Genomic DNA, 12,933 nt, shown 5'->3' on the forward strand with positions numbered 1-12,933 from the left:
ATTAGGGTTCCGAGTTTTGTGCTACGGTTGTTAGCTATATTCGCGGGATTAGCTCGGAATCAGTTGTGTAAAGGGTCCAGCCCCCCTCCTCTATAAATAGAGAGGTCTACGGCCGATTTGTAATCATCAACAATCGAATCAATACAACTTTTATTCGCATTTTATCCTAGGAGTAGTTCTAGTCTAGTTTAGGTTTAGCCTCTCAATCCCAAATTCTTCGCCTCTCTTCGACTCTACGCCGATTGGAGGAGTCTAGGTCGGCCGGCCCGAGCCTAGACAACCCCTAGGATCTCTCCTCCCCGACGGGGTCCCTCCCGGGAGCGAGATCCAGGCCGCCGCCGGCGACTTCCGCCGCCCCTGCGTACGCGCGGACCGTCCGGCCCTAGGGCGCGGACCGTCCGATCGTCAGGCAGAGAAGCCCTAGCCGCGCACCAGGTCGCGGACCGTCCGGCCCCAGGCCGCGGACAGTCCGCCCCTGACCAGAGAGTACCACCGCGCCTCGCACCAGGCCGCGGACCGTCCGGCCCCACGCGCGGACCGTCCGCCCCTGTGCAGAGGGCACCGCCACGGTTCTTCTTGAGTAATTGGCGCTCCCAAAAGGCGTCAACATACTTTTTGGCGACTCCGCTGGGGAAAACATATCTAAGCTCATCAAATCGGCCCTCAATGGCCGGTTCAAGGGATAGCTCTGATATTTCTCCAAGCAACATCATAGAGCCAACTTGGGAAACCTTGCCGGCTGACGAGCAGCTCCAGTTCGAGGAGCACAAGGAGCGGATGATCCAGGAGGCGAAAGCAAAGTTCCTGGCCAACTTCAAAGTGGACAGGAACAACAAGGTCGTCCGACATCGGGCGACGGATCCGGCTTCGCTCCAACCCACGCCAGATATCCCCAATGTAAGTAATACCAACGAGCTACAATCTCTTAGAAATTATGTAGAAGAGCAGCGTGAACAAATGCAGAGCATCATAGGGGGTATGCAAAGCGATGTTAAGAGACTAGTACGTGCATTCGATAAGTCTAACATCGCAAATTTTCCTTCACACGAGGTTGGGTTAGGAGATAACGCGTGTAACACATCGGCTACAGGTTGTCACGACCAGTCACAACCCCTTTATGGGATGCCGATGGACACATACCCTAAGCAACCGCAAATCGGCAGCAAACCAGCCGATCTGCACATGCCCGGACCGTCCGCACGTGAGCGCGGACCGTCCGGGCCAGCAACAGTCGGGCCTATTTTTAATGAGTTACCTAGATATGCGCCCGAGCCACCACACACGGCACAGAACCCAAACTACCCAGTCGGACGGTCCGCATACAACGACGGACGGTCCGCATATAACCACGGACGGTCCGGGTACGTATCCGGACAGTCCGCGCATGAGTATTTTGAGGAGGATTATTACATGAATCCTCGCCCGTCCCAGCAACACTTCCCATCACACTATGCGATGCACCAACCCATTAATTCAGGATCCAAAGCCCAGGAAAGCTTTCCGGCCCCACCTAGAAGGCCGGAAAGAAACGATCAAACCTATGACCCATATAGGGCAAATGAAAATGCACCACGTAACTCAAACCAATGGGGGGAAAGGCAACATGCTAATATCCAGCCAACCCCACCTATGTTTGACCAGAGAGCCGGTGGTCTTGCACCGGCTGCCATTGATATAGTAAGGGAAGAAATAGCCGGGGCGTTCCGAGATAAGCTCGGAGTAAGCATGGTCCCTGGGGGGCAATCATATCGGAAACCTTATGACAGCCGATTTGATCACCACCCATGCCCACAGGGAACCAGGATACCCGAATTCGCAAAATTTTCGGGTGATCAAGGGAAAAACACACGCGAACATATAGGCCAGTTCTTAGCACAATTGGGAGAATTGGCCGACACAGAGGCATTTCGCGTACGTTTATTTTCATTATCGCTAACAGGAACCGCGTTTGCATGGTATGCCACTTTGCCTCCTAATTCCATTTCATCATGGGGGATCTAGAACAAAAATTTCATGATCATTTTTTCTCCGGTGATTATGAATTGGATTTGGTAGATTTAGTGTCATTGCGACAGACAAAAGACGAATCGGTTAGTGATTACATCCGGAGATTCCGCGATACAAGAAACCGATGCTTTCAAATTCATTTAGCAGAAAAACAGCTAGTAGGATTAGCCTTTAATGATCTACGATATTATTTAAAAGAGAGATTAGAAGGCATCCAATTTTTTACACTAGCACAGTTACACCAGAGGGCTTTGGCTTGCGAAAGCCGGAGCAAAGAAACTGCTAAAACAATGCGTCACAACGTACATATAGTAGAATGCGACCAAAGTAGCTCAGATGACGAATCAGCCGAAGTATATGCTGCTGAAATGGTTTGGCCAAAACAGGCCAAATCTTCGGCTTGTTCCTCCTTGCAGCCGGTTCAAAAGAAACGGCAAGAGGAGGTTAAGTTTACGTTTAATGTTGGTAAGTGTGATAAAATATTTGACGAATTACTCAAAAATGGCAATATTAAAATAAATCACACTGTTCCATCCGCCGACGAGCTAAAACGTCGTGCATACTGCAAGTGGCATAACTCATTTTCTCATGCCACTAATGATTGTAATGTATTCCGACGACAGATTCAATCGGCCATTAATGAGGGACGATTGAAATTTCAGGAAATGCAGGTGGATACAGAGCCCTTTCCAATGAACGTGATCGACTTTGAGGGCAAGAAAGTCCTGGTTCGGCCAAACACGGCCGATAAAAGCAAAGGCAAAGAGGCAATCATCGGCAATTCTAAAAAGGCCGATGAGGATCATAAAGTTTCTTGCAGAAAAGTGGTAGCCGAGAAGACTCCCGATGGAGGGGAGACCCTAAAGGTGACCATCACAGCCTCCAGCACTGGGGGGCAAGCGCAGACAGGGAGACAGATGCAGGAACCCGTGCTGCGTATCCCGGACGGTCCGACACATAGGCGCGGACGGTCCGGGACCCCACCGGACGGTCCGGAGAGCTCCGGCGGACGGTCCGGCCGTACTCAGGACTCGCAGCGACCACGTACCTTCAAACCACGACGACCAGAGATAGGTACGTGGAAAACAAATACATTTAAAGCAGCTGGTCGGCTGATCAAGCCTGGCCCAACTTTCGATCAATTGTTGTCTAAATATGTGAAAAAGAAGGCCGGCCCCAGTGACCGGCCACCGAAGCGACCCCGCTCACCCATTCATGAGCAACGTCAGGTCAGGCCGATTGGACCACCTCACCAATCGGAAGAAATGAAAGGTCCTATTGTACAATTAAGACCTAACATGCCGACATGGACCCCTCCACCTCCTTATCCATCTATGCCATATCCATACACATACTTACCTCCACCATATGTCCCAAATCAAATGTGGGGCATGCCACCATATCCATTTGGGATGCCACAGTACCCCACCTGGGGGGCACCCCAAACATCCGTTTTTGATAGGTTGGCGCCGCCAGTGCAAGACCGATTGAGCGCTGCTGAATCTGGTCACCAGGCATAGGCCCAACAAGATTGCCGGACTACTCGGCCTCCTAGGCCGACCAATCCGGCAGGGGGGCATATGCCTGTAGCAACTCAAAGAACAACAAAAAAGGACATCATCAAAATAGGCACTGCAGATGTTGTCATACAGGGAGACAATAAAGGGCCGATGATTTTCGGCGAATCGGCCAACACAACAGAAAAGGATACAGCTACCATCAAAACAGCTGATCCAAAATACTCCATGCCTCGATGGTGCCCAGCGGGATTGACACGATCCCAAAAGAGAAAATTACAGCGCCTAAGAGCAAAGGAGAGCCAGGAGAAGGAGGCGGAAAAGACATTTAATGACACACATCCACTATACCCGCCACCACAAAAGAAATGGAGACCGAAGGCCGTTGAGAAAAAACAAACGGCCACAGAAATAGAAAGTCAATCTGCACCAGGCGCGGACCGTCCGGCCTCTGCGCGCGGACCGTCCGCCGTTCACCAGGAAGTCTCTGGACAACCTGCACCAAGCGCGGACCGTCCGGCCCCCACACGCGGACCGTCCGCCGTTCACCAGGAAGCCTCCAACGACACGACAACATCAATGGAAGAGGACAACCTGCTGGGAGAAGACCTGGTCGACTACGAGGTTTCTCCAGAACGCCCAGGTATGGATGTAAATATTATTACATTTTCTGCCGATTGTACTATCATCGGCGACGATGAACCTGTTGTTGCCCAGTTTGATTTTGGTCCTAAAGAAGCCGCCTTTACTAAACCAAAGGAATCGGTAAATCATTTAAAGCCGCTCTTCGTGCGCGGTCACATTGATGGGATACCGATTGCTAAGATGTTGGTAGATGGAGGGGCGGCTGTAAATCTAATGCCTTATTCATTATACAGAAAATTAGGTAAACAAGATGACGAACTTGTCAAGACCAACATGACCCTTAGCGGTGTTGGGACTGATAGTTCGATCAAAGCCAGGGGAGTCACGTCCGTTGAATTAACCATCGGGACTAAGACCCTTGCTGCTGCATTCTTCGTCGCTGATGTAGAAGGAAATTACAGTTTAATCCTAGGCAGAGATTGGATTCACGCCAATCAATGTATACCTTCTACATTACATCAAATGCTGATACAATGGGTAGGCGATGACATAGAACAAGTACATGCTGATGTATCGGCCTGCATCGCTGTGGCCGATGCCCCTGTACTCTGGACTTATGAGACTGCTACATGTCTCACAGGAGTATACTTTTCTGATTATCAATTCATAAGTATAGATAAGAAAGGTTTCATTCCTGTAATGCTAGAGCCGATGGAGAATCGGCTAAATCCTAAATAAAGTTAAATGATGAATACACACAAAGTTCATGAGTCCTTGGTCACGGACAGTTCGGCCGCCAAGGCCGGATGGTCTGGTCTTTCACAAAAGAGTTCGGACTTTAAGACCGAACATCTACCACAGCGAAAAGACAGTATTACGGGTGATCCGGTCCATGAGACCGGAAAGTCCGCCATCACACAAAGATCATCTGATTCCTCTGTGGGGGACATGATAGAGGAATTCAGAGATCTTGATAAACTAGGACAGGGGTTTACATCGTCCGATCCTTTGGAGGAGATTGACATAGGAGATGGTAAAACTCCAAGGCCGACTTTTGTAAACAAGACCCTGGAGATCGATCCTAGAGATGAGATGATCGGTCTATTGAAGGAATATTCAGATTGCTTTGCTTGGAATTATACTGAAATGCCTGGATTAAGCCGAGAGATCGTAGAGCATCGGCTGCCTATTAAATCTGGTTTCAGACCTTTCAAGCAAAGAGCTAGAACATTTCGTCCAGATCTTCTCCCACGCATCAAGGACGAAATCCACCGGCTGCTAGAAGCTGATTTTATTAGACCTTGCAGATACGCAGAATGGGTCTCCAATATTGTGCCGGTGGAGAAGAAGGAGTCAGGTAAACTTAGAGTATGCATTGATTTCCGCAATTTAAATAGAGCAACTCCTAAAGACGAATATCCCATGCCCATAGCCGATACATTAATCAATAATGCATCAGGAAATAGAATTATTAGCTTCCTTGATGGTAATGCCGGATATAATCAAATTTTCATGGCCGAAGAAGATGCGTCTAAAATGGCCTTTATATGTCCAGGCTTCATTGGTTTATTTGAATGGGTTGTCATGACATTTGGTCTGAAAAATGCTGGTGCTACTTATCAGAGGGCTATGAATTTGATCTTCCATGAATTGTTAGGAAACACCGTGGAAGTTTACATTGATGATATTGTAGTCAAATCGGCTGAGTTTAGTTCTCATATAGCTGATTTGCGCAAAGCCTTTGATAAAATGCGTCAGTATGGTTTGAAAATGAACCCACGTAAATGTGCTTTTGGAGTGTCGGCTGGTAAGTTTTTAGGATTTGTCATACATGAACATGGTATAGAAATAGACCCTGACCGAATCAAGTCTATTCGGAATGTGGGACCTCCGACCTGTAAGGTCGAGGTACAAAGGTTTCTCGGCAAGGTGAATTATTTACGAAGGTTTATTTCTAACCTAGCCGGGAAGATTGATGCGTTCACCCCTATTCTTCGGCTTAAGAATGATGCCGAATTCGCTTGGGGGGCAGAACAACAAGAAGCATTTGATCTCATCAAAAAATACTTATCTTCGGCTCCCGTATTAAAAGCACCACGAGCAGGAGTACCATTACGATTATACATTGCGGCTGAGGATAAGGTCATTGGGGCTGTTCTGACACAAGAAACCGAGGGGAAGGAGCATGTGGTGACATATCTAAGCCGAAGGTTGGTGGATGCTGAATCAAGGTACACTTTTATTGAAAAGTTATGCTTATGCTTGTTTTTTGCATGCACCAAATGTAGATGTTATTTATTGTCTAGTCATTGCACTGTTTCTGGTCAAGCCGATGTGATCAAATACATGTTGCGTAACCCAATTATGAGTGGTAGAATTGGTAAGTGGGCCTATGCACTCGTAGAATATGACTTGGCCTATGAACCCTTGAAATCGATGAAGGGCCAAGTCATAGCGGATTTCATTGTAGAACATCGGGTTAATGATATTCATGAACTAGACATGTCATACCTCACTATTACTCCTTGGACTTTATATTTTGATGGATCGGTTTGCAATGAAGGGCAAGGAATTGGCATTGTGCTTGTTTCACCAAGTAATGTCTCCTTTGACTTCTCTAGCCGATTGAAAACATATTGCACTAATAATCAAGCTGAATATGAGGCCCTCCTATTCGGTTTAGAACTGTTAAATGGTATGAGAGTAAAACATGTGAAGGTATTTGGTGATTCTCAGCTGGTTGTCCAACAAGTGTTAGAAGAATATCAATGTCTTGATGGTACTCTAAATAATTATCTTGAGAAATGTTGGAGCATAATCCATTCTTTTGATGAATTCAGTATTCAGCATATCTCTAGAGTTGAGAATCATAGAGCTAACAACTTGGCACAAGATGCATCGGGTTATCGGATAAAGAGAGGGAAATTTCACAAAACTGAAAATCTGATAACCAGTGCAGAGCCAAATTCCCAGGTCGCGGACCGTCCGCGTGTTGACGCCGGACCGTCCGAGGTTACCAGAAGGGTTCTCTTAATCGATTCGGCTGACAATGAAGCCGATACAAGTGATTGGAGGACACCTATACTTAATTATTTGCAAAATCCCAATATCAGGACAGATAAGAACATTCGGCGAACAGCTTTCAAGTATGTGTTGATGAGTGATGAACTTTACCGCCGAACGGTTAATGATATCCTGCTTAAGTGCTTGGGCCCAGACGATGCTATATTAGCCATGGCCGAAGTGCATGAAGGAATTTGTGGTACCCATCAATCAGCTCCAAAGATGAAGTGGTTGTTGCGAAGGTCTGGTTTTTATTGGCCTAGTATGACAGCTGATTGTTTCAAGTACTACAAGGGGTGCCAAGTGTGTCAAAAATTCGGCGACCTACAGTTGGTCCCTGCAGCCGAATTACATCCTATCATCAAGCCTTGGCCATTCAGAGGATGGGGATTAGACTTTATTGGAGAAATTCATCCTTCGTCATCAAAGGGGCATCGGTTTGTGCTAGTTGCCACTGACTATTTCACCAAATGGACTGAAGCCGTTGCTCTAAAGAACATGACGCACAAGGAGGTAATTGAGTTCATAACTGAGCATATTATTCATAGATTCGGCATTCCCCAGACCTTGACTACAGATCAAGGTACTTCTTTTATGTCAAAAGAGGTACGTGAATTTGCTGAATTATACAGAATTAAGCTGCTTAATTCGTCTCCATATTATGCTCAGGCCAATGGACAGGCCGAGTCTAGTAATAGGACGTTGATTAATTTGATAAAGAAAAAGGTATCTGATAATCCTAGACATTGGCATAAGATTTTGTCTGAAGCTTTATGGGCTCATAGAATATCTAAGCATAGTGCTACTAAAGTATCTCCTTTTGAGCTTGTCTATGGGCAGGAAGCAGTGTTACCTGTGGAAATAAGTTTGAATGCTGTCAGGTTTGCCAGACAAAATGATCTAACTGCTACTGATTATTATAATTCAATGATGGATAATATTGATGAGGTGACCGACAAGAGGATGATAGCTTTAGGAGCAATAGAAAAGGACAAGATCATGGTAGCCAGGGCCTACAACAAGAAGGTCAAAGCAAAATCATTCCAAGTAGGAGACTTGGTGTGGAAGACCATTCTACCTCTAAGGAATAAAGACCGAAAGTTCGGGAAATGGTCGCCAAGCTGGGAGGGTCCTTATAAAGTGAAACAGGTGATGTCTGGTAACGCTTATTTACTACAAACATTACAAGGCAAGGATTTACCTAAGGCTTTGAATGGGCGTTTCCTCAAACAGTACCATCCTAGTATGTGGCAAGATGCCTAAGAAAACCGATGTGATCACATCGAGTTAGTTGCTTTTGGTTCGCCCAGCTCCACCAAAAGGCAGGGGGGCATATGTTCGAACCGGTTTTGAGCCGGCGGACAGTCCGGCCCTGAGGCCGGACGGTCCGCGGTCCGGACGGTCCGCGCCTGTGGGCCGGACGGTCCGCGCGTGCGCAGAACAGATTAGGGTTCCGAGTTTTGTGCTACGGTTGTTAGCTATATTCGCGGGATTAGCTCGGAATCAGTTGTGTAAAGGGTCCAGCCCCCCTCCTCTATAAATAGAGAGGTCTACGGCCGATTTGTAATCATCAACAATCGAATCAATACAACTTTTATTCGCATTTTATCCTAGGAGTAGTTCTAGTCTAGTTTAGGTTTAGCCTCTCAATCTCAAATTCTTCGCCTCTCTTCGACTCTACGCCGATTGGAGGAGTCTAGGTCGGCCGGCCCGAGCCTAGACAACCCCTAGGATCTCTCCTCCCCGACGGGGTCCCTCCCGGGAGCGAGATCCAGGCCGCCGCCGGCGACTTCCGCCGCCCCTGCGTACGCGCGGACCGTCCGGCCCTAGGGCGCGGACCGTCCGATCGTCAGGCAGAGAAGCCCTAGCCGCGCACCAGGTCGCGGACCGTCCGGCCCCAGGCCGCGGACAGTCCGCCCCTGACCAGAGAGTACCACCGCGCCTCGCACCAGGCCGCGGACCGTCCGGCCCCACGCGCGGACCGTCCGCCCCTGTGCAGAGGGCACCGCCACGGTTCTTCTTGAGTAATTGGCGCTCCCAAAAGGCGTCAACAATAATCAACCGAGTTAATCTAATCTTGGGGCACGCAGACTGTCCGGGCCCAACGTTCACAAGTTTGTGTGTCCCCGAGACGTTGATGCTGGTGATGCATCTACCACGATCTTTGGCAAACTTACGTGGTGGTCTTCCATTGTAAATAACCACACCTGGAGCTTAATCTAGCTACCTGGTTGTAAAGGAGAACATTGTTGAAGTTTAACTGGGAATGGGAATGCAATTGAGATTGGACTGATTTTAATTTATAGTCCAGAAGTGGTGGCCGGTGGCATGGCAATGCAACACTACTAGCTAGAATTGTAGCTACAGCCAGTTGCCCTTCTTGCGGCTGGTTGTAGGGCTGGCTGCTCTCGCAAGCTGCTGGCGAAACAACTTTGGCTCTATGTGGCTGAGCTTGGCGGGCTGCTTTCGCAAGCTGCTGGCAGTCACAACAGCCGCTGGCGGAACAACTTTGGCTCTAGGTTGCTCAAGCTTCGTAAACATATCTAATATAGGTACATAAGAAACATGTGTATAAGATTAAGACCTAGACTCTATTTGTTCCTCTATCCTAAATATAGAGAATATTTTCTCCTATATAGTCTCTAAAAATATCCTCTAAAACTCTCTCTAAATAGACACTCCACTCATCCTCTATCCGCGTGATTGGTTTCAGTGCCCACGAGTGCTAGGCTCGTGCCGACCTAGACTAGCAGAGAAGCCTCCTCCCCGTATACCCACGCGTGCAAGCGGGAGCTAAAAAATTAACTGTGCTGCATGCGCGTGAGCAGACTCGTCTCATCCTAAGCAGGGGACCAATCACGTGCACGACCATAGTCAATGCACCCGCTGAGCCTGCACATAGCCGGCCGGGCTACCAATCACATGGTATATGTATGGACTTTCTCTTCTCTCCTCTAATTATTTTTATATTTTAGATAACAAATTAAACAAAACTAAAATATTATGTGCTTTTGATGTAGAGAGGACAATATATAGATAATGTTACTAGAGAGAAAAATTAGATAGAGAGAAAGAAACTTTTATAAAAATCTATAAAGGATAGATATAGAGACAACTGTTCATTTGGATTTAATCTGTACCGGTTTCTACTGCATCTACAATATTTTTGTTTCTATAGATTACATCTACATCAGTGCACAATTGTTTTTAATTCGAAGCTAACAGTCCTAAGTTTCCAATGTAAAAGATAGACATCCTGGGGACTGGGGACAGTATACATGTACGGGCACGGTGTGTGGGACACAGCCACACAGGCATGATGATGATGAGGTTGGAGAGTGGAGACCCAGGTCATGCAACGACGCGCACCAATTGAAATGAAGGACGTGGGATACTACCCTGCCCAGTGCCCAGGCTAGCCACTACGCCGCGCACCCCCACAGGCCCTCACAGCGCCAAGCAGTACATGTGACCGGTCCAAATAAGCCCAAGCAAAAGCGGCCCGGCCGGCGCGCGCATCTCCGCCGCGTCCTCTTGTCCAGCTGTCCCCGTCCACCGCGCGCCGAGCCATGCAAACGCAGTTTGCTTTGCCGCCCCGCGCGGCCGGCGGCCCTCACGTCAACCCGCACTCGACGACGACGCCACCACGCGCGCGCGTGTTTCGCCCCCTCGTCCAGTCGTCCGATCGGCTCTCCACGCCCGCAACGACGACGACGACAGAGTCGGCTGACGAGAGCCGCACTGGGCACGCAGTGCGGTGCCCACATACGACGGTAAATCCCAGCGAGAGCTCACGCGCACGCCGCCGTAAAGACAGCCACGGCAAGTCGGCAACTGCACCAACCACAGAGGCAGGAGAGAATTAATTGCGATAACCCCACCGGCGTTAACACGCGAGCCCCACCGGCGCACAGCTCGCTCGCCGGCCAGCGCGCGCTTGCTGCACTGCACGTACGGTACCCCCGGCACAGCACCCGTGACGTGATGTTTGTCCTTAGCAGCTAGCTAGCTAGCTAGCCCAAAGAAGCACCGAGCGAACACACACGTCGTCCTGCCTGCGGTCAAGCACCTGCGAGAGGAGAGCCTCAGCTAGCTAGCTAGCTGGTGTGTCCTATACTCGTATTGTACGTCCCTCACAGTCACATAGAAAGAGAGAGGCCGGGATCGATATCGCGATAGGTACGATGGCGGGGATGGCCGCGGCCGCAGTAGGGTCGGCGTCGTCGTCGTCCGGCCCGGCGGTTATGCTGCTGTGCGGCAAGGCGGAGAAGGTGCTGGGCGTGCAGAAGGCGCCCGGGAGCTGCCCCTACTGCGGCGGCGTGGTGGCGGCCACGGACGTGGAGGCCGAGTGGGCGCTCTGCTGCCTGCCGCTCTGCCGCAGGACCAAGCGGAGGTTCGCCTGCACCGCCTGCGCCAGGCGCCTCGTCACCTACCCGGCTATCCTGCATGACTAGAATAGAAGAAGAAGGTCGACGACGTACACCATCGACGGCCGGCCGGTTTTAATTTCCTTCTACTATCTTCATTCGCGTCTTCACCTCCGGCACTACTCCGATCTCCAGATCGACCAAGTCATCGAGAAGAGAGGTGCATTTGGTGGTCGCCCGTTTTGGTAAGAAGTTGAATTCGAACCTGAACCTCTGTTGCCAAAGTGCCAACTTTAGCCTACTCCACCGATTTCCAGCGCGGACATGCTCTTGGCGTATTTGCTAGTATATGCTAGTATATGAGATCGAAGGCCCGTGGTTAAGCTATCCGAGGATGTTCTTTTATTTTCACTCATTCGCTGCCGACAGATGGATTACTTGTTCAGGGAAAAAACACACAAAAATGCGCCTTTTTTTTTTTTGCCATCACCTACATACGTACCGTCTAGAAGTACGGTGCTTGGTCCGTGTCGCCTGACGCCGACTCTCGATCAGGGGGGAAAACACACAAAGAAAGCGGTTTTTTCTTTGCCGACACCTACATACGTCTAGGTACGCCGGCCGACTCTCGATAGCCAGATCGCACGGTAACCAGAGTTCACAGCGGGCCGATCCAGGATTTCACAACTGGGTATTCCACCTGCATAATTTTTTTTGATCAAATGTGCAATAGTAACAAGCAAAGCACAACTTTTGAGTATTGTCTCTAATAACTAAGAAATATTACAAACATCAAAAGTAGTACTCCCTCTGTCCACGTAAGCTCATCTTTTTAGTTTGTTCTAAATCAATCATTATTAACTCTGACCGATTACTAGATTCATCGTAAATTGAACTATAACTCTTTTAGTTTAAAATAATTTAATCTTATATATATTGTTGGTCAAATTTTAAATAGTTTAACTTAGTATAAACCTAGAAAGGCAAAGACCATGTTTGTTTCAGCTTTTTTTAGCTTCCGGTCACCAAAAGTTGTTCCGTACTGCCAACCAATCAGCTTTTCAACCCTCTTCTATAAAAATAGATTTGGTAAAAACCATCCAAAGTCAACATGAACACAAAATCGATCGAGTCGTGGCAATAGTAGGAGTCTGTCACTTTCTATATCCTGGACCTTATATGCGCATATTCATCTTCCTCCACACGTAACAACCATGATACTCAGATTCTCCTCACAGCCAAATTCTCCCCATAGCCAGATTCTCAGAAAAGCTGGTCACAAAAGGCTTAACCAAACTCATGTGGACGAAGGGAGTACAAAGTAACTTATGACACCCTTTTGGAAATCGATTAGGCCTTGTTCGGTTATAAGTGGATTGAAGAGGATTGGAGAG

The 12,933-nt window shown here is 48.4% G+C and overlaps 1 protein-coding gene across 1 annotated transcript; it reads left to right on the forward strand.

The window, feature by feature from the left end:
* The first annotated feature begins 11,076 nt into the window (after nt 1-11,076).
* Nucleotides 11,077-11,954, forward strand: LOC100277450 (uncharacterized). The gene has a single exon (XM_008661654.4). The coding sequence runs from the start codon at nt 11,357-11,359 to the stop codon at nt 11,624-11,626; it is 270 nt and encodes an 89-aa protein (XP_008659876.1). The 5' UTR covers nt 11,077-11,356; the 3' UTR covers nt 11,627-11,954.
* The last annotated feature ends 979 nt before the right edge of the window (nt 11,955-12,933 follow it).

Source organism: Zea mays, chromosome 9, assembly GCF_902167145.1.
Source record: "Zea mays cultivar B73 chromosome 9, Zm-B73-REFERENCE-NAM-5.0, whole genome shotgun sequence".
Classification (NCBI taxonomy): domain Eukaryota; kingdom Viridiplantae; phylum Streptophyta; class Magnoliopsida; order Poales; family Poaceae; genus Zea; species Zea mays.